Source organism: Hyperolius riggenbachi, chromosome 3, assembly GCF_040937935.1.
Source record: "Hyperolius riggenbachi isolate aHypRig1 chromosome 3, aHypRig1.pri, whole genome shotgun sequence".
In the NCBI taxonomy this organism is placed as follows: Eukaryota; Metazoa; Chordata; class Amphibia; order Anura; family Hyperoliidae; genus Hyperolius; species Hyperolius riggenbachi.
The window spans coordinates 120,666,479-120,690,719 of NC_090648.1; the positions used below are offsets into that span (position 1 = coordinate 120,666,479).

Genomic DNA, 24,241 nt, shown 5'->3' on the forward strand with positions numbered 1-24,241 from the left:
CTACCGAAATAAGTTGTGGTTTCTACAAAACAGTGCTGACTATTTACATAGTTATTTGGGTTGAAAAAGATGTATACTGTCTGTATGTCCATCGAGTTGAACCAGAAAATAAAGTACAGAGTACTGTTGTAAAGTACAAGTATTGTTTTTATTTCTCCAGCATCTAATTAACCTAAACATTTTTGATTTTTTTTTTTTTAATGTTTTATTTATTTCTGTTACTGTTGTGCAGATGACAGCTGGGTGTGCAAGTCAGTGCTGGGTGAAGGCCACCAACGCACAGTACGAAAACTAGCATGGTCACCTTGTGGGAACTACCTGGCATCTGCCAGTTTTGATGCCACCACATGCATCTGGATGAAGAAGAAAGAAGACTTTGAGGTAGAGTTTCAGATAACGCAGCTAAATCAGGAATGAAATTTGAGAAAAAATTTAAGAAAATGTGTAGTGCAGGGGTCTCAAACTCAATTTACCCGGGGGCCGCAGGAGGCAAAGTCAGGATGAGGCTGGGCCGCATAAGGGAGTTCACGTGTCCCCGCCGCAAAACGAGGGCTGCAGAGCCCCCAAATCGCCCCGGGGGGCAATCCGCCGGCATTTCCTGGAAGGGGCAGAGCTTTCAGCTTCAGCTCTGCCCCTCCTGACGTCAATCGCGGCGGATCGCCGCCTCTGCCCGCCTCTCTCACTCTTCCTTCACAGAGAGCGGCGGGGGAGAGGCGGCGATCCATTCGGCGATTGACGTCAGGAGGGGCAGAGCTACAGCTGGAAGCTCTGCCCCTCAGCGCAGTCGTGGATGTTTGCGCAGGGGATTTGGGGGTCTGCAGCCCTTGTTTAGCGGCGGGGATGCGGCGGATTACTTGGGAGCACTGAAGCGAACTATAAGGTAAAATGGGCAAATATAGTTCGCTTCCGTGTCTCTTTTGCTTTTGCCGGCAGGCAGGGCCGGTTTAAGCAACAATGGGGCCCCAGAGCAAAATAAACCTGCCCCCCCCCCCCCAACAGATATCCTGGAACAAAAATCGGCATTAAGGGACCTTTTTTGCAGCTGGTATAGTCAGGGTGTGAAGCCCCAATCAGGAAATGTATTGCTCTTTCTTTTGATACATGTAAAATTACACTACCGTTAGGCTTGCTACTAAAAGTGACATTTACCGCATTTAAAAGTATACTATTTTCCTTTGAAACTTTAAAATTGATTTTCTCAAAAACTATAAGGTCTTTTTGAAAAATTGTTTTTTCCTCTTATTCCTAATGATCTCCTTAACATATCCTGCAAATTTAGGCCCCGTTCACACTTGCGGTTCTCTGCCAAACGGACCAGATGACCTGACCGGATCCGGATCGGAACCGTACGGTTCTGATCCGGATCCGATCCGGATCCGGTCAGTTTGCATCAGGTGTTCATCAGGACGCGATCCAGATCCGTTTGGCAAAATATAGTAGAAAAGGAATAAAAATGTTGGGGTCTGGGAGGTCAGCAGAAGGTGGACCTGTGGAATCAGGCCCTCCGCTGTTTAGCACTCACCTCCACCTCCGACATACTGCCAACATCTCCAGCACGTTTAAAATCACTGCTGCTTCACTCCAAAATGCTTGCCCATGTGTCCCCATCCAAAATCGCCGCTTCAATACGCATAGGAAGTGGGGTAGAACATCCGGATTTTTAGCCAGTGTGTTGTGCGCTCTCCGGTTCTCATTGGTTTGTATTGGCCGGATGGTGCAGTCCGGCTCTGCTCCGGATACGGCTGCCGGAGGAGCCGGACCAAAAAATAGCGCATGTTGGGTCTTATGCCGGAGTCCGGATCCGGTCCGGACGAAACGGACGCATGTGAACGGACGCATAGGCTTTCATTGCTATGCCGTGCGTCCGTTCCGTCCGTTCTGCATGCGGTCCGGCTCCGGCACGGCGATTCCGGACGGCGACCGCTAATGTGAACTGGGCCTTAGGGTTTCTAGCATTTAAGGTGGATTTGCTATTAACCATTAAAGTCGGCCGGTTTTTAAATGTGTATTTTTTTTCCTTTGCAACTTTAAAATCGATTTTCTCAAAAACTATAAGGCCGATTTGAAAAAAATTTTTCCTCTTGTAGCCACTGGGGGCCCCTAAAAGCTCTGGGGCCCTGGGGCCACAAAATATTGTATCGAGGGCCGCAAATGGCCCGCGGGCCGCGAGTTTGAGACCCCTGGTGTAGTGTTTCCTTCCCTCACATGAGCCATTTAACAGGTAGTAACCAAACCGGTTTGATAGATGTTAATTTATGATTTGTTCTATGCAGTTATTTACACTGAAAAACTGATGAGCCATTCCCCATCCTGCCAAGTTGCCACTTGGTAATGTTGTACTGTAACATCGCCTACTTGAGCCATAGGGAAACATGGACATTACCTGGCACATCAGTTGTCCTCAGCTCAGGGGCGCCGCCAGCATACAGGCGAGGCATGCCCCCGCTTGGGGCCTCACAAGGCGGGGGGCCTCGCTCTGCTGCGGGCGTGCGGGCACCAGGCGGAGCAGTGGGGAGAGAGAATTTCCCACTTACTTCCTCGATCCTGCCAGCTTCTATCTACTTCCTGTCCCGGCGTCTGTCGCTATGGTAACAGCGCCCCCTGTGATGACGTAACCGCATGTCATCACAGGGGAAGCTCTTATCGATGCGACGCGCGCCGGGAGAGGCTGAAGATAGAAGCTGTGTGCAGGATCCAGGCAGGTAAGTGGAAACTTCACTCTGCCCGCTCCCCCCCCCCCCCCCCCCCCATCGCTGCTCACATACTGGGGGCATATACCTACGTAACCTATACTGGGGGCATATACCTACGTAACCTATACTGGGGGCATATACCTATGTAACCTATACTGGGGGCATATACCTATGTAACCTATACTGGGGGCATATACCTATGTAACCTATACTGGGGGCATATACCTATGTAACCTATACTGGGGGCATATACCTATGTAACCTATACTGGGGGCATATACCTATGTAACCTATACTGGGGGCATATACCTATGTAACCTATACTGGGGGCATATACCTATCTAACCTATACTGGGGCAAATATACTGGCTACCTATATTGGAGGCACCTACCTATGCAACCTATACTGGGGGCAACTGTATGGGATACCTATACTGTGGGCACCTATACCTGTCTCCACGTTGGGGGCGCATTTTACGCCTCACACTGGGTGCAATTTAGCCTAAAAACTACTAGCTTTGGCTCCACCCACATCATGTTTTGGGCCACGCCCAGTTTTCACTGCAGCGTGCGAGGTGTGGTTATCCATCTTTTAGAAGCGGCGCACTTCTTTCGTGGATGGGGGCCTCAAGTTATAGACTGCTTGGAGCCACCAAAACCTTAGCTGCACCCCTGCCTCAGCTACAGTAGGAGGCGAAAGTTTGGGCAACCTTTTTAATCGCCATGATTTTCCTGTATATTTCATTGGTTGGTATGATAAAAAATGTCAGTTAAATATATCCTATAGGAGACACACACAGTGATATTTGAGAAGTGAAATGAAGTTTACTGGATTTACAGAAAGTGTGCAGTAATTGTTTAAATAAAATTAGGCAGGTGCATAAATTTGGGCACTGTTGTCATTTTATTGATTCCAAAACCTTTAGAACTAATTACTGGAACTCAAATTGGCTTGGTAAGCTCAGTGACCCCTGACCTACATACACAGGTGAATCCAATTGTGAGAGAGTATTTAAGGAGGTCAATTGTAAGTTTCACTCTTTTTTTTTTTTTCCTCTGAAGAGTAACAACATGGGGGTCTCAAAACAACTCTGAAATGACCTGAAGACAAATATTGTTCACCATCATGGTTTAGGGGTAGGATACAGAAAGCTGTCTGAGAGAATTCAGCTGTCTGTTTCCACAGTTAGGAACATATTGAGGAAATGGAAGACCACTGGCTCAGTTCAGTTAAGGCTCAAAGTGGCAGACCAAGAAAAATCTTGGATAAATGGAAGCGACGAATGGTGAGAACACTCGCAGTCAACCCACAGACCAGCACCAAAGACCTAAAACATCTTGCTGCAGATGGAGTTGCTGTATGGGAGAGTGATGCAGAGGAAGCCTTTTCTCCACCACCAGCACAAACAGAGCCGCTTGAGGTATGCTAAAGCACATTTGGACAAGCCAGCTTCATTTTGGAATAAGGTGCTGTGGACTGATGAAACTAAAATTGATTTATTTGGGCATAACAAGGGGCGTTATGCATGGAGGAAAAAGAACACAGCATTTCAAGAAAAATTCCTGCTACCTACAGTAAAAATATGGTGGTGGTTCCATCATCCTGTGGGGCTGTGTGGCCAGTGCAGGGACTGGGAATCTTGTCAAAGTTGAGGGACGCATGGGTTCCACTCAGTATCAGAGGATTCTGGAGACCAATGTCCAGGAATCAGTGACAAAGCTGAAGCTGCACCAGGGCTGGATCTTTCAACAAGACAACGACCCTAAACACTACTCAAAATGCACTAAGGCATTCATGCAGAGGAACAAGAACAATGTTCTGGAATGGCCATCTCAGTCTCCAGACCTGAATATAATTGAAAATCTGTGGTGTGAGTTAAAGAGAGCTGTCCATGCTCTGAAGCCATCAAACCTGAATGAACTAGAGATGTTTTGTAAAGAGGAATGGTCCAAAATGCTGTTCAACCACAAATCCAGACTCTCATTGGAACCTACAGGAAGCGTTTAGAGGCTGTAATTTCTGCAAAAGGAAGATCTACTAAATATTGATTTCATTTCTTTTTTGTGGTGCCCAAATTTATGCACCTGCCTAATTTTGTTCAAACAATTATTGCACACTTTCTGTAAATTCAATAAACTTCATTTCACTTCTAAAATATCACTGTGTGTGTCTCCTATATGATATATTTAACTTACATTTTTTATTGTAACCAACGACAGGAAAATCATGACGATTAACAAGGTTGCCCAAACTTTAGCATCCCACTGTATAACTGACTGCAACTGATATATTTCAGTTCTGACAAAATGTTGTCAGAACCGGAAGTGATAGTTGTCAGAATAAAATGAGCTTCTGAGAGGAACTGATGGCAAGGTAACTATGGAATGTTCATTTGAAGTTAACTCATGTGTTTATTTTAAATAATTTTACTCAGTTCAGGGTCTCTTTAAAGAGGAGCTGTTAGGTATAAGGTCTCAGAGAAAATAAACACATATATCAGTAGCTAAAGATTGGCTGTACATACATTACATATGCATTTCACTGTCCACGTTTGTACTTCACATAATTTTTATATAGTATTTGCAGAGAATGATGCTCCTGACAGCTCATGGCAGGTTCCATGTTTGTCTCCTATGAAGCCAAATGTGTCGTCATGTCCTGCCTGCTTCCTGATGATTCCACTCTCACAAACGCTGGCAATGAATAACACTACTGTGCAGTGAATATTAATTAGCCATGTGGCTAGGAACAATAGCGGACTCCTGCAGTGTACTCTGCCCGAGATTTATTAGTGCTGTGAGCTAGACTGTTACATGCTGTTGAAACGTGAGCCTCACTAGCAGCCAGGGGAGGGCCCCAGAATGCTTTGCAGTATCTGTTATTCGGCTTGCGTCCTCCTTAGGAGCCTGGGAATACGGAGCCTTGCTGTCAGCAAACATCTAAACTAAGAGAGATTTTTACCTTCAGTATTGCCTTTTTGGCTTCCTTCTAAACTGTTTAACACAGGAGAATAGAGGATTAAATTAGCTTTTGCAGCCTGACAGTTACTCTTTAAGGTACCCATACATTGGCAGATAGAGCAGCAGATTTGATCATCAGATGGAGCACTGCCTGATTAAATCTTATCAAAGAGCGATCTATTGGTGCCACACATCTGCACACAGATTTCCAATAGATTTCAGCATAAAATCTATTGGAAATATGAGAAGCCGCTTCTGCTTCTTGGGCCCCCATGTAATGCGTACCCCACAGACCTGTGCTGAGTGTTTCAGTGTAGTTTTGGCTCACCAGACCGCCGGCATGCATCCTTCTGCATCCTGAGTCTTTTCTCCATTAACCATGGGACCGCCGGCAAGCCTCCTTCTGCATCCTTCTGCATCCTGAGTCTTTTCTCCATTCACCATGGGTCCGAGGGGGAGACGGGCCAGGGGTCCGTTGGTCACCCAGAAATCGAACGCTGCTACTGGCAAGCACCAGACTGAGCCCTTTTGAGCAGGGTTGCCGCCTCATCCCTTTAAATACCGGCACATATTATTTATAAATGTCTTGTGGCTAGTTAGATGCAGTTTAGGCACTGATTATGTGTGAGTAGCCCCAGAACCTATATAACTTAGTTGCGATATTTAAAGGGATGAGGCAGCAAGCTCTTTACAGCATGCTGGATTGATAGACATTGGCCTGAAATTGGTTGAAACTATGATTGGGTGGCCACAATGTGGCAAAGATCTCTGCTATATTTGGTCATCATGATTAAATCTGTGGGATGTCGTTGCTGTAAATCGAGTAATGTATGGGCACCTTTAGATAGCAACTCCATCTAAGCTCTGCTCTGTGTTGACCATGCCACATACCTCCATAAACACTTACTGGATAGCTGTTTATTGGCAGCCCTGCCACACCTGCATCTTGGTACAGAGGGTGGTGCTCTTTACCCCGCCTCCACTGCCAGAATTTAGCGCTGCATGAGTAGACTGACAACTTTAAATGCACTGATCTTAGCAGCAGTTACATGACCACCATATGTATTTACTTTTAAACAATACAAGTTGCCTGTCAGTCCTCCTGGTCTATTTGGCTGCAGTGGTGTCTGAATCACACTAGGAACAAGCATGCAGCTAATCTTGTCAGATCTGACAAAAATGTCAGTAAGGCCCAGTGCACACCAAAAACCTCTAGCAGATCTGCAAAACGCTAGAGGTTTTTGAAGCAGATTTCAAAGCGATTCTAGGCATGTTTAGAGCTGTTTTCTAAACATGCCTAGCGTTTTTTGGAGCAGATTTCATATATTGTTACAGTAAAGCTGTAACTGAACAGCTTCTGTAACAAAAACGCCTGGAAAACCGCTCTGATCTAGCGTTTTTCAGAGCGGTTTTCCACTTTCCTATACTTTAACATTGAGGCATAAACGCCTCAGAAATATAAAAAATGCTGCAACCCTCGAGTTTGCGTTTTGTAGAAATGAACCGCTCTGGTGTGCACCATCCCATTCACTTTCATTAGCCAAGCGGTTTCCCCCTGCAAGTGTCTTAAAAAACGCTCCAGAACCGCTCTGGTGTGCACCAGCCCAAACACCTGATCTGCTGCATGTATTAGAGGCAGAGGATCAGTAGGATAGCCATGCAACTGGTATTGCTTAAAAGGATATTAGCGATGGATGCAAAACTGAAAAAATGCACCTTTATTTCCAAATAAAATATTGGCGCCATACATCGTACCAGGGAAATATTTTAAATGTTGCAATAACTTGGAGAAATGGGCAAATAAAATGTGTGGGTTTTATCCACAGTAGAACGTTTTTAGTTTAAAATGGGCGCAAACTGAGAAAAAAAAAATTCATTTTTTTTCTTATTAGTCCCATTAAAATGCATGTAGAATAAAATAATTCTGAGCAAAAAGTACCACTCAAAGAAAGCCTAATTGGTGGTGAAGAAAACTATGTATAGATCATTTCAGTGTGATAAGTACTGATAAAGTTATTGGCAGATGAATGGACGCAGCTCTGAAGGTGAAAATTGCACTGTTTTAAAGCGGAATATAACCCTGCATTTCAACTTTGCTCTAAAACATTATTTACAGCATATTATATGCAAAAAGCATTTTTTTTTACTAGACCAGCATTGGAAGGGTTAAACACAGAGGTTTTAAGTTCCCTGCAGACGTTCAGATAGTTACATTCTATTTAGTTACCGTATATGTATATATTTAGAAATGTTACACACTCTCTTTGGCTGTCCTCCAACTCCTTCTCAGTGAGAGAGATGAGTCACAATAAACACTTAAGGTGACCACTAATGATCCAATCTTTTTCATCCAATCTTACCATTTCTATGTAATATAAGGTAACTGCCTGAAGTATCCATTCAGTATATTCACTCAATTTACCCTTCTACTACATAGATTTGGTAAGATTGGATGAAAAAGATTGGATCATTAGTGGCCACCATTAGATACATTTTATGTAAACAAAAAGTATCTAACTCAAGTTCGGATGCTTCTGCAAAAATCTCCAGGGACTTTAAAGCCCTGTGTAACCCTTCCAATGCTGGTCTAGTAAAAAAAAAAATGCTGGTTGCATATAATATACTGTAAATAATGTTTTAGAGCAAAGTTGAAATGCAGGGTTATATTCCGCTTTAAGGGGAAAAACCCATGTAGGTGAAGTAGTTAAGCAATACCAGTTACCTGGTGTCCTGCTGATCTTTCTGGCATTAGTAGTGTCTGAATTACTCACATGAAGCAAGCATGCAGCTGATCCAGTCAGACTTTAATCTGCATGCCTGTTTAGGGCCCGTTCTCACCTGAGCGGGAATCGCGCGATTCCCGCTCACGGCAAACCGCTAGCAGTTCTGCAAAAAACGCTACACAATGTAGCCAGTGGCAGTGTTCTCACTGTTGCGGTTAGCGATAACCGTGCTGCATGCAGCGGTTTGCCGGCGACGAGCGTTCTGCGATTAGCGATCGTGATTAGCATGTACAGCACGCTAATCGCGATCGCTCCAAAACCGCTGCAGTCTCCAGTTATTTTTCCGCGCTCACTCCTGCAAAACTTACCGCCAGCGTTCTGCGATTGCTAGTGTGAACGGGCCCTAAGGGTCTATAGGTGAAACTATTAGAGGCAGGGGAGCAGCAGGACAGCCAGGCAACTGGTATTGTTTAAAAAGAAATAAATGTCAGCCTCCATATTCCTCTCACTTCAGGTGTGCTATAAAAATATGCCTTGTTCTCATTTTAGGTTGTTACAACACTCGAGGGGCATGAAAATGAAGTAAAATCTGTAGCCTGGGCACCGTCAGGAAGTCTCCTGGCCACATGTAGCCGTGACAAGAGTGTCTGGGTGTGGGAAGGTAAGCCTAATTATTTTGACTATAAAAGGAATATTCCACTTTTGGTGTGAAATTCTCAAAAACATGGGGGGGGGGGGGGGGGGGGGGGGGCGGAGGAGGGCAAAGTGTTCCATAATATTTTTGTAATTTTAAGAGAAACTGTAACCAAGAATTAAACTTCATCCCAAGTAGTAGCTGATACCCCCTTTCCCGTGAGAAGTCTTTACCTTTTCTCAAAAGGATCATCAGGGGGCTCTGTATGGCTGATATTGTGGTGAAACCCCTCCCGCAGTGGTCCTGACAGTTTCTTGGCTGTGAACCTCATTGCATTGTGGGAAATAGCTGTTTACAGCTGTTTCCAACTGCCAAAAAAAGCAAGCAGTATTTCCTTTCACTGACATCACCTGCCAGCAGTAAAATCGTCATCATGTGATAAATGACAGAATGTATCAGGGAGTGGAAAGAATTTACAATGGGAAAACACTGACTGAATCATTTATACATAATTATTGTAAAAATGAAGCACTTTTTTATTACATTATTTTCTCATTACAGTCTGGAGTCATGGCAGTAGTAAACTGTTTAACTGTTGTCCTGGAGGGACTGTCCAGACCCCCCACCTTGCTGCAGTAGTACTTAGCTGTACGTTGCAACAACTATTGTTACATGCCTGGAGGAATTCAGGGACTGACAGCAAAGTTAATTTAGTGTTGAGAGGGAGGAGTCAGTGGGAGGTGTATGCGACAGAAGCCGTTAGTAGGAGATAGGTAATATTGCATTACCAATATTCATGTTATCTGCAACAGCTGGCACCCTAATTAACAAATGCGCCTTCTTCTAAATTTTAGTGGTTTTCTGCCCCATCTTAGGTTGTTAGTTATGGTTGTGCCAAGGAACTGACTGAACGCACAGTACCCTGGAGACTTTGGTCCTATTGAGGACTGGGTGGAGGGTAGAATGGTGAAGTCCATGATCAGTTCAACAGTCTTTGCCGTGTTGAGGACAAAATTATCATTCTTCCACCAGCTGTAGGTCCTCTCAATCTCGCTACGGTAGGCATGCTCTCCATTTCTGCTGATGAGGCCAATGATTGTTGCGTTCTCTGCAAATTGAACGACCTGAGTCATCAGTTGAGGTACAGATGTTGGTGTACAGAGAGAACAGGAACACAAAACAACCTTGCGGTTTGCCTATGTTGGTAGTTCTCTTGCTGGAGGAACAGTTACCTACCTATTCAAATATAGATTGCCAGGTTGCTCATGTGTGAAATATCCTAAATGTTATTTGTTTTTGCTGCAGTGGATGAAGAAGAAGAATACGAGTGTGTCAGTGTTCTGAACTCACATACGCAGGATGTGAAGCATGTGGTGTGGCACCCCAATCAGGAGGTGAGTGATAAATAGTGTTCAGTGGGCCTGGCGCTCTCTCCTCACAGTGTGAAAGGCCTGGCCCTCTCTCCTCACAGTGTGAAAGGCCTGGCCCTCTCTCCTCACAGTGTGAAAGGCCTGGCCCTCTCTCCTCACAGTGTGAAAGGCCTGGCGCCCTCTCCTCACAGTGTGAAAGGCCTGGCGCCCTCTCCTCACAGTGTGAAAGGCCTGGCGCCCTCTCCTCACAGTGTGAAAGGCCTGGCGCCCTCTCCTCACAGTGTGAAAGGCCTGGCGCCCTCTCCTCACAGTGTGAAAGGCCTGGCGCCCTCTCCTCACAGTGTGAAAGGCCTGGCGCCCTCTCCTCACAGTGTGAAAGGCCTGGCACAAGTTTTGGACTAGTCCATCTCTTCATGGGGGATTTTCAGGGTTTTCTTTGTTTTCAAAAGCATTTCCTGAATGCCAGTTGCTAAGTATAACTGCCAGAACTGTAAGATGCCAGCCTCCCTACTCGCTTGCACACTATTTTGGCAGTTAGACTTAGCAACTGTCATGCAGGGAATGCTTTTGAAAACAAAGAAAACCTTGAGAATCCCCCATGAGCAGATGGACTAGTCCAAAACCTTTCAGATTTTAACTGCTTACTGTTTTCGCTGTAGTGGTTCTTTAAAGAGAACCAAAAGCGAGAGGAATATAAAGGCTGCCATATTTATTTCCTTTTAATCAATGCACCTTGCCTGGCTGTCCTGCTGATCCCCTGCCTTAAATACTTTTAGCCATAGCCTCTGAACAAGCATGCCGATCAGGTGCTCTGCCTGAAGTCTGACTTGATTAGCTGTATGCTTGTTTCAGGTGTGTGATACAGACGCTACTGCAGCCAAAGAGATCAGCAGGATAGGCAACTGGCATTGCTTAAAAGGAAAAAACATGGAATCGTCACTTTAGGTCCCCTTTAAACAACAGGATTCACTGAGGGCAGCCTGTGCGACTGAACTGGCAAGGCTGTATCAAATCTGCCTCTTCCACCTGTTTGTTATACAAACCTCTACAGGTTTATTTGCTTCTGTATTTATCCAGCTATTGGCATCTGCCAGCTATGACGACACTGTGAAGTTATATCGTGAGGAAGAGGATGACTGGGTGTGCTGTGCCACTCTAGAGGGTCACACATCTACGGTCTGGAGCCTGACGTTTGATCAGAGTGGGAATCAGCTGGCCACCTGCAGTGATGATAAGACGCTGCGTATATGGAGACAGATCAAGAGCGGAGATGAACAAGGTACGTTACTGAGCTGGGACAGATTGTATAAAACGTGTTGTGGAGAGCTCCGGCTGTGCTTGAATAGCGGCACTGATCATTATTTCAGTAGACTGGCTTACAGTGCTGGTTCCAACAAACCGGAACCCCACCAATGCACAAATATAGGAAGGGAGAAAAACTAGAGACATATAAGGCAGTGCATTGATTGCAGGAAGTAAAGGAGGAATAGGAAGTAGGGGGGGGGGGGGGGGGAAGAAGAAATGGCTACAGAGGGAATAAGTAGATTCACTATTCATAGCAGGATGGTCACCAATGCCAGTGTCAAATACTGCTGCACTGATGAATAGGCCTTTAATAACTATGAGGGTCCTTTTACACAAATGTGTGATTTGAAACCATCGCACCAGAGCTGAAAAGTCCCACCGCGTGTTACAGGCTCAGGAAATCAAAAAATGAAAAGGCACTTCTGGGATTACTGCAGTAATGCACTGCAGGATCTGCACTACTTTAGCGATTCCTGGTGCACAGCCATCCCGTGGGGGGGGGGGGGGGGAGTACCGTGATGTCACTTGTTACGGTAAGTATAAAAGTTATGCACAGTACATTTACAACTCTGTATTACTTGACTACAGTTCTCAGAAGGACTTTATATTAAGAACACAGTTCTCTGATGTATGGACCCTGTGTTTTGAAATGAGTTAGGCAATTTGGATGGACGCAATTATTATTATTGATTTATAAAGAACCAACATATTCCATGGTGCTGTACAAAGTCAGAAATACATGGAGTACATAATAATACAGACAATGGTGTACACCAATATACAAAATACAGAGTTGATACATAATACAGAAACGGTACGAAAGACAGAATTGGTAATTACAGTGACAAAACTAATATGAATAAATATGTAACAAATTCCAATACACAAAAGGGTGAGATAAAGTTAAAGGACAACTGAAGTGAGAGGGATATGGAGGCTGCCATATTTATTTCCTTTTAAACAATTCCAGTTGCCTGTCAGTCCTGCTGATTTTTCATGTAGTTCCTAAATTACACACCTGAAACACCTGCAGTCAAACTTAACCACTTGCCGACCGCCTTAATGCGATGGGCGGCGGCAAGGGCTGGGACCAAACGACCGCAATACGCCCATCGGCGGAGGCGGCGGCGGGCGTGGTTATGCGGCGATCACGTCATTCGTGACGCGATCAGCCGCCGGCGACTGGATCCGCCCCCCCCGCGCTATAAACCGCCGGCCGTTCGGAAGCGCCGGCGGGTTACTAGCACCCGGATCGCCGCATGTAAAGTGTATATAATAGGCTTTGTAATGTATACAAAGCCTATTATACAGGCTGCCTCCTGCCCTGGTGGTCCCAGTGTCCGAGGGACCACCAGGGCAGGCTGCAGCCACCCTAGTCTGCACCCACGCACACTGATTTCCCCCCCCCCCCCCCCCCTGCCCCCCGATCGCCCACAGCACCCCTCAGACCCCCTCCTGCCCACCCCCCAGACCACTGTTTGCACCCAGTCACCCCCCTAATTTACCCATCAATCACTCCCTGTCACTATCTGTCAACGCAATTTTTTTTTTTAACCTTAAACTGCCCCCTGTTCCCCTCCTGATCACCCCCCCCCCCACCCCTCAGATTCTCCCCAGACCCTCCCCCCTGTGTACTGTATGCCTCTATCCCCCATGTAATAACCCACTGATCACCTGTCAATCACCCATCAATCACCCCCTTTCACTGCCACCCATCAATCAGCCCCTAACCTGCCCCTTGCGGGCAATCTGATCACCCACCCACACCAATAGATCGCCCGCAGATCCGACATCAGATCACCTCCCAAATGCAGTGTTTACATCTGTTCTCTCCTCTAAACACCCACTAATTCCCCATCAATCACCCCCTATCACCACCTGTCACTTTTACCTATCAGATCAGACCCTAATCTGCCCCTTGCGGGCACCCAATCACCCGCCTACACGCTCAGATTGCCCTCAGACCCCCCCCTTATCAATTCGCCAGTGCATTATTTACATCTGTTCTTCCCTGTAATAACCCACTGATCACCTGTCAATCACCTATCAATCACCCCCTGTCACTGCCACCCATCAATCAGCCCCTAACCTGCCCCTTGCGGGCAATCTGATCACCCACCCACACCAATAGGTCGCCCGCAGATCCGACGTCAGATCACCTCCCAAATGCAGTGTTTACATCTGTTCTCTCTAAACACCCATCAATCACCCATCCACACCCTCAGAACGACCTCAGACCCCCCCAGACCTACCCCCCCCCCCCCCCTGTGTACATCTATTCTCCCCTGTCAATCACCCGTCAATCACCACCTGTCACTGCCACTTATCAGATCAGACCCTAACCTGCCCCTTACGGGCATCTGATCAGCCTCCCACACCATCAGATTGCCCCAGACCTACCCTCAGATCACCTCCAAAGTGCATTGTTTACATCTGTTCTGCCATCTAATCACCCATCAATCAGCCCGTCACTGATACCCATCAGATTAGACCCCTATCTGCCCCTAGGGCAAACAATCACCTGCCCACACCCTCAGAACGCCCTCAGACCCCAGCCCTGATCACCTCGCCAGTGCATTGCTTGCATCTATTTCCCCCCTCTAATCACACCTTGAGACACCCATCAATCACCACCTGTCACCCCCTAGCACACCTACCCATCAGATCAGGCCCTAATTTGCCCCGTGTGGGCTCCTGATCACTCGGCCAAACCCTCAGATCCCCCTCAGACCCCCTTCCGATCACCTCCCCAGTGTATTGATTGCATCTATTTTCCCCTCTAACCACCCCCCGAGACACCCATCAATCACCTCCTGTCACCCCCCCCCCCCCCCCCCCCCCCAGCACTCCTATCCATCAGATCAGGCCCAATACAACCTGTCATCTAAGAGGCCACCCTGCTTATGACCGGGTTCCACAAAATTTGCCCCCTCATAGACCACCTGTCATCCAAATTTGCAGATGCTTATACCCCTGAACAGTCATTTTGAGAAATTTGGTTTCCAGACTACTCACGGTTTTGGGCTCGTAAAATGCCAGGGCAGTATAGGAACCCCACAAGTGACCCCATTTTAGAAAAAAGACACCCCAAGGTATTCTGTTAGGTGTATGACTAGTTCATAGAAGATTTTATATCTAGTCAAAAGTTAGCGGAAATTGATTTTTATTGTTTTTTTATCACAAAGTGTCATTTTTCACTAACTTGCGACAAAAGATAAAATCTTCTATGAACTCGCCATACACCTAACGGAATACCTTGGGGTGTCTTCTTTCTAAAATGGGGTCACTTGTGGGGTTCCTATACTGCCCTGGCATTTTAGGGGCCCTAAACCGTGAGGAGTAGTCTAGAAAACAAATGCCTCAAAATGACCTGTGAATAGGATGTTGGGCCCCTTAGCGCACCTAGGCTGCAAAAAAGTGTCACACATGTGGTATCGCCTTACTCAGGAGAAGTAGTATAATGTGTTTTGTGGTGTATTTTTACACATACCCATGCTGGGTGGGAGAAATCTCTCTGTAAATGGACAATTGTGTGTAAAAATAAAAATCAAAAAATTGTCATTTGCAGAGATATTTCTCCCACCCAGCATGGTTATATGTAAAAATACACCCCAAAACACATTATACTACTTCTCCTGAGTAAGGCGGTACCACGTGTGGCACTTTTTTGCACCCTAAGTGCGCTAAGGGGCCCAAAGTCCAATGAGTACCTTTAGGATTTCACAGGTCATTTTGCGACATTTGGTTTCAAGACTACTCCTCACGGTTTAGGGCCCCTAAAATGCCAGGGCAGAATATGAACCCCACAAATGACCCCATTTTAGAAAAGACACCAAAAGGTATTCCGTTAGGAGTATGGTGAGTTCATAGAATTTATTTTTTGTCAGGAGGGAGGAAGGTGACAGTGGGTAGGAGGAGGGTGTTAGTGTAAAGTGGAGGGTGTCAGTGGGCAGAGAGGAGGGTGCCAGTGGGTGGGGAGGAGGGTGCCAGTGGGTGGGGAGGAGGGTACCTGTGGGTGGAAAGGAGGGTGACACTGGGTGTGTAGGAGGAGGGTGCCAGTGGGTGGGAGAGGGTGACACTGGGTGGAAAGGGGGGTGCCAGTGGGTGGGGGAGGAAGGTGACAGTGGGTAGGAGGAGGGTGTTAGTGGAAAGTGGAGGGTGTCAGTGGGCAGAGAGGAGGGTGCCAGTGAGCAGGGAGGAGAGTGCCAGTGGGTGGGGAGGAGGGTACCTGTGGGTGGAAAGGAGGGTGCCACTGGGTGGGGGAGAAAGGTGCCAGTGGGTAGGAGGAGGGTGTCAGTGGGTAGAAGGGTGACACTGGGTGGGGAGGAGGGTACCTGTGGGTAGAAAGGAGGGTGACACTGGGTGGCGGAGAAAGGTGCCAGTGGGTAGGAGGGTGGTGACACTGGGTGGGGAGGAGGGTACCTGTGGGTGGAAAGGAGGGTGCCACTGGGTGGAGGAGAAAGGTGCCAGTGGGTAGGAGGAGGGTGTTAGTGGGAAGGAGGAGGGGGACAGTGGGTGGGGAGGAGGGTACCTGTGGGTGGAAAGGAGGGTGACACTGGGTGGGGGAGAAAGGTGCCAGTGGGTGGGGGGGAGGGTGCTAGTGGGTAGGGAGGTCGTCAGTGGAGGGGGGGGAGAAACCCGTGGGTGGGTAGGAAGGTGCCCCTGTGTGGTGAGGAGATTGCCCCTGTGTGGGGAGGAGATTGCCCTGGGGAGAGAAGACAGGAAGAAAATGATGGAGGCGCCAGCCGCGCTAATAAGGGATGCGGGAGCCGGCTTTATTCCTCCCTCCCTTCCTCTGAATGCCCCCACCTGCTGTGAATGTTCCCCCCCCTGTAGGTAGTGTGTGCGGAGCGGAGTGGTAGGTCCTCTTACCGCAGATCCATGCGCACCGGCAAATAGTCTCTACTTCCTGTGACGTCATGGTAAACAGGAAGCAGGAGACTAGTTGCCGGTGCGCATGGATCTGCGGTAAGAGGACCTACCGCTCCGCACACACTGCCTACGGGGGGGGGGGGGGGGGGGGAAGGGAAACATTCACAGCAGGTGGGGGCATTCAGAGGAAGGGAGGGAGGAATAAAGCCGACTCCCGCATCCCTTATTAGCGGCTGGCGCATCAATCATTTTCTTCCTGTCTTCTTTCCCCAGCCGGCCAGGACTTAAGGGGGCTTCCCGGGATCGTGCACAGCAGAGCTGCAAGCAAGTCAGTATATCTACGTCATGGTGGCTTGGAGGGTGCCACAGATGACGTAGATATACTGTAGCAGTGGACAAAGTGGTTAAGTGAGCATGGGTTTAAGACTTGACCATGTTAGACATTTCTGGAGATGAGAAACAGAGGCAAGAGGTCCCCTGAGGCCTAACAGTTGTCCTGCCAGCTGCCATGCTACGAGTAATACGCTTTGTCCAGTTCTGGAATGTGTATCACAATACCAAGTAACAGAACTCCGTAACTTCCAGCTACATAGTTGCATTGCAAGCAGCTTATTTGGGTGCACAGCCTGATTGTTAAATTAGGTGCTGCCATAGACCACAATGTAATCTGCAGCTCTGGCGGCATTGACTGAGTGAATTGGACACAGGGGTTCAGTTATTATAAAGCCGAACTCCAGCTACTGGCGCAGCAAGCGTAAAGGGTGCATAATAGGCATGGGGATTCAACTATTACTGTATATAGCAAAACTCCAATTACTGGAACAGCAGGTGTATAATGGTTGTCTGGGTTTAGTTGTTATATACGGTAGCTGAACACCAGATATCGGCAAACACTTAAAGGGGAACTGTTGCAAACATCTTAAAATTTAAAACACGTATAATTAAGAAGTTCATTTCTTCCAGAGTAAAATGAGCCATAAATTACTTTTCTCCTATGTTGCTGTCACTTACAGTAAGTACTTACAGTAAGTATTAGAAATCTGACATTACCGACAGATTTTGGGTTAGTCTATCTCTCCATAGGGGATTCTCAGCATGGCCTTTATTCTTTATAAAGACATTCCCTGAAAAAGATTTATACAAAGATGCTGGCCAGCCTCCCTGCTCACTGCACACTTTTTTGGCAGATGGACGGAGCAACTGCCATTCACTAAGTGCTTTAAAAAAAAAAAAAAAACAAACCTGAGAATCCCCCATAAGAAGATGAGCTAGTCTAAAATCTGTCGGTAATGTCAGATTTCTACTACCTACTGTAAGTGAAAGCAACATAGGAAAAAAGTAACTTATGGCTCACTTTACTCTGGAAGAAACATACTTCTTATTTGTATATGTTTACCTGTATTTAAAAGTTTAAGATTTTCGTGACAGAGGTCCTTTTAACTTGCAGCTATGACACAGTGTTACCAGTTGCAGCACTCCTCTATGCAGGTTAGTAATAGGCATAGATGGGGAGCTTAGTGTTAAGTGTAGGGGGGGGGGGGGGGGGGGGATGGGTCATGAAATTTAATAGAAGAATATCAATAATATTACATGACTGTTATTTAAACTTTTGGCAATAGCAGGTGCCCAAATTATCAGGTGCTATTATTAAATGTACCCAGCTGCGTTATTTGATTATATAGTCCGCATCAGAAAAAAATGCATTTTCTACAAGGGTATCTAAAGTAAATCTAATATGGCCAGTTTAACTTACCTGGGGCTTCTTTTAGCCCCTTGTATTGCTTAAAGGAGAACTGTAGTGAGAGGGATATGGAGGCTGCCATATTTATTTCCTTTTAAGCAATACCAGTTGCCTGGCAGCCCTGATGGTCTATTTGCCTAAAGGAAGTGTCTGAATCACACCAGAAACCAGCATGCAGCTAATCTTGTCATATCTGTCTAAATTTGTCAGAAACACCTGATCTTCTGCATGCTTGTTCAGGGCCTATGGCTGAAAGTATTAGAGGCAGAGGATTAGCTGAATAGCCAGGCAACTGGTATTGCTTAAAAGGAAATAAATATGGCAGCCTCCATATACCTCTCACTACAGTTTTCCTTTAAAGAGAACCCGAGGTGTGTTTAAAGAATGTTATCTGCATACAGAGGCTGGATCTGCCTATACAGCCCAGCCTCTGTTGCTATCCCAAACCCCACTAAGGTCCCCCTGCACTCTGCAATCCCTCATAAATCACAGCCGTGCTGTGAGGCTGTGTTTACATCTGTAGTGTCAGTCTCAGCTGCTCCCCCGCCTCCTGCATAGCTCCGGTCCCTGTCCTCGTCCCTTCCCTCCAATCAGCAGGGAGGGAAGGGATGCAGGCGGGGACTGGAGTTCTGTAGGAGGCGGGGAGAGCAGCAGACTGACACTATAGAGATAAACACAGCCAGCTCTGACAAGCTGTTTGTCAGCCGTGTGGCTGTGATTTATGAGGGATTGCAGAGTGCAGGGGGACCTTAGGGGGGTTTGGGATAGCAACAGAGGCTGGGCTGTATAGGCAGATCCAGCCTCTGTATGCAGATAATATTCTTCAAACCCACCTCGGGTTCTCTTTAAGGTCACTTGCTGTTATTCCGCAGTAGTCCGTTCAGCAGCTGTGCCCCTCTGAAAGCTGGCCGGCTGAGCCAGTAGCGGCTACTGCGCATGTGCATCCCTAGCTGCGTACCACCTCGATCGCGCTTCCATAGCCGGTACAGTTTGGTACATGCACAGGTGCAATTTTACAAAATGCACAAGCACAAAATGCTCCTGGCCACGGGAGTGTGATCCAGAAGGGGCGTGGCCCGAGATCGTGCATGCAGCTTTTGTTGGGGCTCAGCTGCTGAATGGATCAGCATGGAATGTCAGCGCAGGCACAGGAAGACTATAGGTTTACTACAAGTTAAACTGGCCACATTAGGTATTCATTAGTTTTACTATAATTAAAGGCAATTATAGAAACTCTAATTCTTCTCCTTGTCACTGGCCCTGTTTAAAAACTTTCATAAAAGCAGTTATTGTCATTGCATACTTATCACAGGATTTTTATTCTTTGTGACGTCTCCATGTTTAATATTTCTATAGGGGATAGCAAAAAGGACCTCACCTGGAAGTGTGTTTGCACACTGACGGGCTACCACACCAGGACAATCTATGATGTGAGCTGGTAAGTCTTCTAGGAAAGCCCTTCTCATTTCTTTGTTTTGTACTTTTTATGTGAATTAAAGTCACAGTTTTGTTCTTTCTCTCACACAGGAGCCGTCTGACCGGCTCCATTGCCACAGCCTGTGGTGATGATGCCATCAGGATATTTGAGGAAGACCCTGGCTCTGATCCTGTGCAGCCAACATTTTCTCTTACAGGCCACATGCCTCGAGCCCATTCCCAGGATGTCAACTGTGTAGCCTGGCACCCAAAGCAGCCCGGGCTGCTGGCTTCTTGTAGTGATGATGGAGAGATGGCATTCTGGCAATACCAGCGGCCAGAATAACCAAAAATGAGTTGGCTGACTTACATCTTTTATAGCCTCTCTTTGGGAGTTATAGTAAAAAGCTATTTTCATCACCACAAGTAAGATGAATAGGGTTTTCAATGTTTTTTTAAAAAAAAATGCTATTACTTTTTTATTGTTTAATGTGTAAATCCCTGGATGTTTAGACTGCCGCATGCCACGCCTCTCTGTAGCCCACAATGTGAAGAGCTTTAGCGGCATTATGGCAGAGCAACGTACCTTCCCAGAATGCAGTGTGACAGCCAGTGCCATACCCCCCTCTTCTTGTGTACTGCAGTGAGTGGCAATATAGGCCACACCACTTCCCAGAAGGAACTGTGGGAGGCAAAAAGCCATGTCATTTAAAGGAAACCTGAAGTGAAAATAAACTGATGGGATAAACAAAACTATCCTACTCCTAAAAATGACCTTTTTTGTATCAGCTATAAAATATTGTCTCAACTAAATGATATAGTCCTTCTGACAGTCTAAGAGTTCAAAGCAAAAAAATTATATGAAGTATTGACCTTCTCTACCCTTCACTCAGCTTTTCTCTGTCAGGGAAATGTTTTATGGCTGTAATTCCTTATCAGTGATAATTACTCTATAGTTTAACTTGGTCCCAAAATCTTGCATGTGTGATGTTTAACTCTTTCAGGCTGAAAAATAAAAGGAATATAGCATAATTATTTGTGTGCTTGGCACTGTACATACACAGGTCTATCTCATCATGTCACCCTTTAAGCAATAAGAAAGTAATTGCATTTTTTTTTTGTATATATTAAAATTACAATGTCTCTTATTTGTGTGGGATGCAGATTACTTTATTCAAATTACTTCACTTTGGGCAATGATAAAATAACCTGCATTGAGAAAAACAGATATTAACGCCACAGTAGGCTCCCAGTCCTCTTGTTGTTTAACGGGAAACAAACTGAGATGTAGTAGAATGGATTTAACTATTCAGCATACCTACTGTACCTTAATTAGCCCAGTTTTAGCACCATATATGTTGCCCCACCCTTTGTTTAGCTTAGGTTATAATGTCCAGCAGCCTTCTCCCCCAGAGCATTCTGGGAGATCATATGAGGTTTCTGCTTACATTTCGGTGGGTATTATTTCAAAGTTAAACGCCTTGCCTGCAGTTAAGGTGGCCACCTTGGAGGACATGTCTAAAAGACAATCACTGATGTCCTATTGCCACTAGAGAAAACTTATAGGAATCATCAGGCATTGTAAGCTAGCACAGATCTACTTACCCAGGGCTTCCTCTAGCCCCTTGTAGCCGTTAAGTCTCTCGCTGCAGCTTAACTCCCAGCCACTGGTTCAGGGTCCCCGCCGGTGCAGATGCCAACCTCGCAAGGTAGTCAGTTTTTGCCCATTGTAAAATTTTACTTCACCCTGGTTTAGTTAAAAGTTTTACAGATGCTGGCATCTTAAAGGGAATCTGAAGTGAAAATAAACTTCAGATTCCCCCCCCCCCAGGCTTAAAGGAAACCAGAGACCACAGAAACAAAGTTTTTATACATACCTGGGGCTTCCTCCAGCCCCATGCGCACGGATCTCTCCCACACCGCTGTCCTCAGTTTTCTCTTTTTTTCATTACCGGGTCCTGTAACTTCGGCCAGTCTGCGCAAGAGAAGTGCACCTAGAGATACAAAGAGGATGCATTTCTCTTGCGCAGACTGACCAAAGTTACTGGAGCTGGAGAAGACTGAGGACAGCAGCATGGGAGCAATTTGTGTGCATGGGGCTGAAGGAAGACCCAGGTATGTATAAAACTTACGTTTTAGGGCAGGGGTCCCCAAACATTTTAGGTTGAGGGCCGGGTCAACATACTTCAGACTGCTGGGGGGCCGGAGTATACATAAAATGATGTCTTTGCGGGCCAAACAGTGAAGCATACCCTGGTGACAACCTGAAGTCCAATTGGACAGCAGTGTCACCTGATGTGGAATTTGATTGGAAACCAGCAAATTACTGCTTACTGGCTTCCATGTGGATGGGTGGTGCCAGCACTGCTATTTCTATATGCGGACCAACAATATTTAAAGATGTAGCTGACTGCATCTATAAGTAATACATTTTGTGTGTGTGGGGGCTGGTAAAAAAAAAAAAAAAGTCTCGGGGCCACATTCGGCCCGGGGGCCTTAGTTTGAGGACCACTGTTCTATGGGTTCTGGTACACTTTAAGTATACCTTTTATTATACATTGTATTTATTCATTTCCAGGTACAAGAGTTCATTTACTGACAGATGCCAGGAAATGAAAAAAACAATCGCTTAGAAAAACGCTTTTCTAAGCGCAAAGTGCTTTTTTTTTAAAAAAAAAATAAAATGAAAATAGGTACTCTTCCATTAGACGGGTGCATCCGGCAGGTGGTGCTAATTACATTTATAGTTCATGTAACAAGTGTTAATGTAACTGATTGTATTGTTTTTACTGGCCGTCTCGCTGCGGCCAAATGTATTGTAAAAAGTGAGTTAATTGAATTAAAATTAAGCCAGCGGCAATATAGCAGATGAAGCCGCCGTCTTCGGCTCTCGCTCTCCTCCCCCTTGTCCTCTCTCCTATACAATACTGGCAGCTGACGGGGACATGCGGGCCCCCCCAGAGTAGTTTGTCGCGACAGGGAATCCTGCTTGTTTTCTTGTGACGAACAACTCTGGGGGGACACACGTGTCCCGTCTCCCCCGGCTGCCAGTGTTCTATAGGAGAGAGGCAGAATACAGTCGGTTACATTAACACTTTTGTTACATGAACTATTCATTTAATTAGCGCCACCTGCTGGATGTGCCCGGCTAACGGAAAAGTACCCTCAAATCGATCACCGGTTGCGATACGGATTTATGTGAACAAAGTCTTCAGGTGTCCTTTCCACTAACCGGTGCAATTGGAAGGTAAGGGCCTGAACCTACGATCACGCTTCTGACTGCTTTTCATGAACACATCAATGTTTCAGAAAGCTAGGCATTACTGAAAAGTGGACAGAAGTGTGCTTGTAAGTTCAGATCCACATAGTGGTTTTGTTTAACAGAACTGCTAGTGCATTAGCATTCCTGTGACCGGAAGAATCAGGGCAGACAGTCAGAGAACTGGGGTAACCTGTTGGATTGTTCATATTAACATAGAAGAGAGAACATACCTGCAAAGAAAAGAGCAGAACCATTGGGTGATTTACTGGGAGGTGAGCATTAAGCTTCCTGCTGCATCAATTATTCCAGACTGCTGAGTCCCCCTTGGAGGGGAGCTCTGCTCCAAGGGTGGTGCTAATTAACAGCTGTTAGCTCTCAGGCACTCGTTCAAACAAACTAGCAGATATACAGAGATTGATGCTTCCATGTTTGGAGAGCAAGAGAACTTTATTTCTTATTAGTTTTATGTAAAAACCCACGGAGCCAGTGTCCCAAAATCTGTGGCTTTCATACCACAGGCCTGGATGAGATGCTGGGCTGCTTGTCGACAGCTACAGAGATGTATATAATATTGCTGTGGAAGTAACACCCTCTAGTGTAGGAATATTCATATAAACTGAGGTTGTTGACAGCAGAGATCTTCTAATCCAAGTCGGTCACAAGGGATGGATGCATCTGAATTAGGCAGTTTTCTCCACCAGTCTGCAGAGAAACCTGTTCCTTTCTGGTGCAATTTTCTTTATATATTTAAACCATGAAATGTTACTTATAAGAGATTATTTTTCTGTTAATGTATATGTTTTAAAAGAAAAAAGCAATTCTCTTTGGTTGTACATTTCTAGAATAAACAATTGCTGAGTTGTGTTGTATGATGTGGTTTGAATTATTAGTTTATTAACCACTTGCCGACCGCACGCTTATACCGTGCGTCGGCAAAGTGGCAGCTGCAGGACCAGCGATGCAGTACTGCGTCGCCAGCTGCAGGCTAATTAATCAGGAAGCAGCCGCTCGCGCAAGCGGCTGCTTCCTGTCAATTCACGGCGGGGGGAAAACTTTAAAATCTCGCCGGCACTAGCAATACTTTTGGTAGGCATAGAGTCCTTTCCAAAGCAAGTCCAACCTCCAATCTGCCACACCATATTGGCAACTTTATCACTCATCCTATCCAATTGGAAATCTGCTGACCAGATATCACCCCAAATGCTTATATCCCTAATCAATAGAAATTTCGCAATGGAAAAAAATATTAGGAGTAGAATTCCCA

General features: G+C 46.0%; 1 protein-coding gene across 1 annotated transcript in view; it reads left to right on the top strand.

The window, feature by feature from the left end:
- Nucleotides 1-23,846, top strand: part of CIAO1 (cytosolic iron-sulfur assembly component 1) — a 33,251-nt gene extending 9,405 nt beyond the window's left edge. The window contains exons 3-8 of the mRNA XM_068274844.1: nucleotides 233-381; nucleotides 8,927-9,038; nucleotides 10,317-10,405; nucleotides 11,459-11,660; nucleotides 19,656-19,737; nucleotides 19,827-23,846. Of these exons, the coding sequence (XP_068130945.1) occupies nucleotides 233-381; nucleotides 8,927-9,038; nucleotides 10,317-10,405; nucleotides 11,459-11,660; nucleotides 19,656-19,737; nucleotides 19,827-20,061 (869 nt within the window). The 3' untranslated portion in view covers nucleotides 20,062-23,846. The remainder of the gene's footprint in view (nucleotides 1-232; nucleotides 382-8,926; nucleotides 9,039-10,316; nucleotides 10,406-11,458; nucleotides 11,661-19,655; nucleotides 19,738-19,826) is intronic.
- The last annotated feature ends 395 nt before the right edge of the window (nucleotides 23,847-24,241 follow it).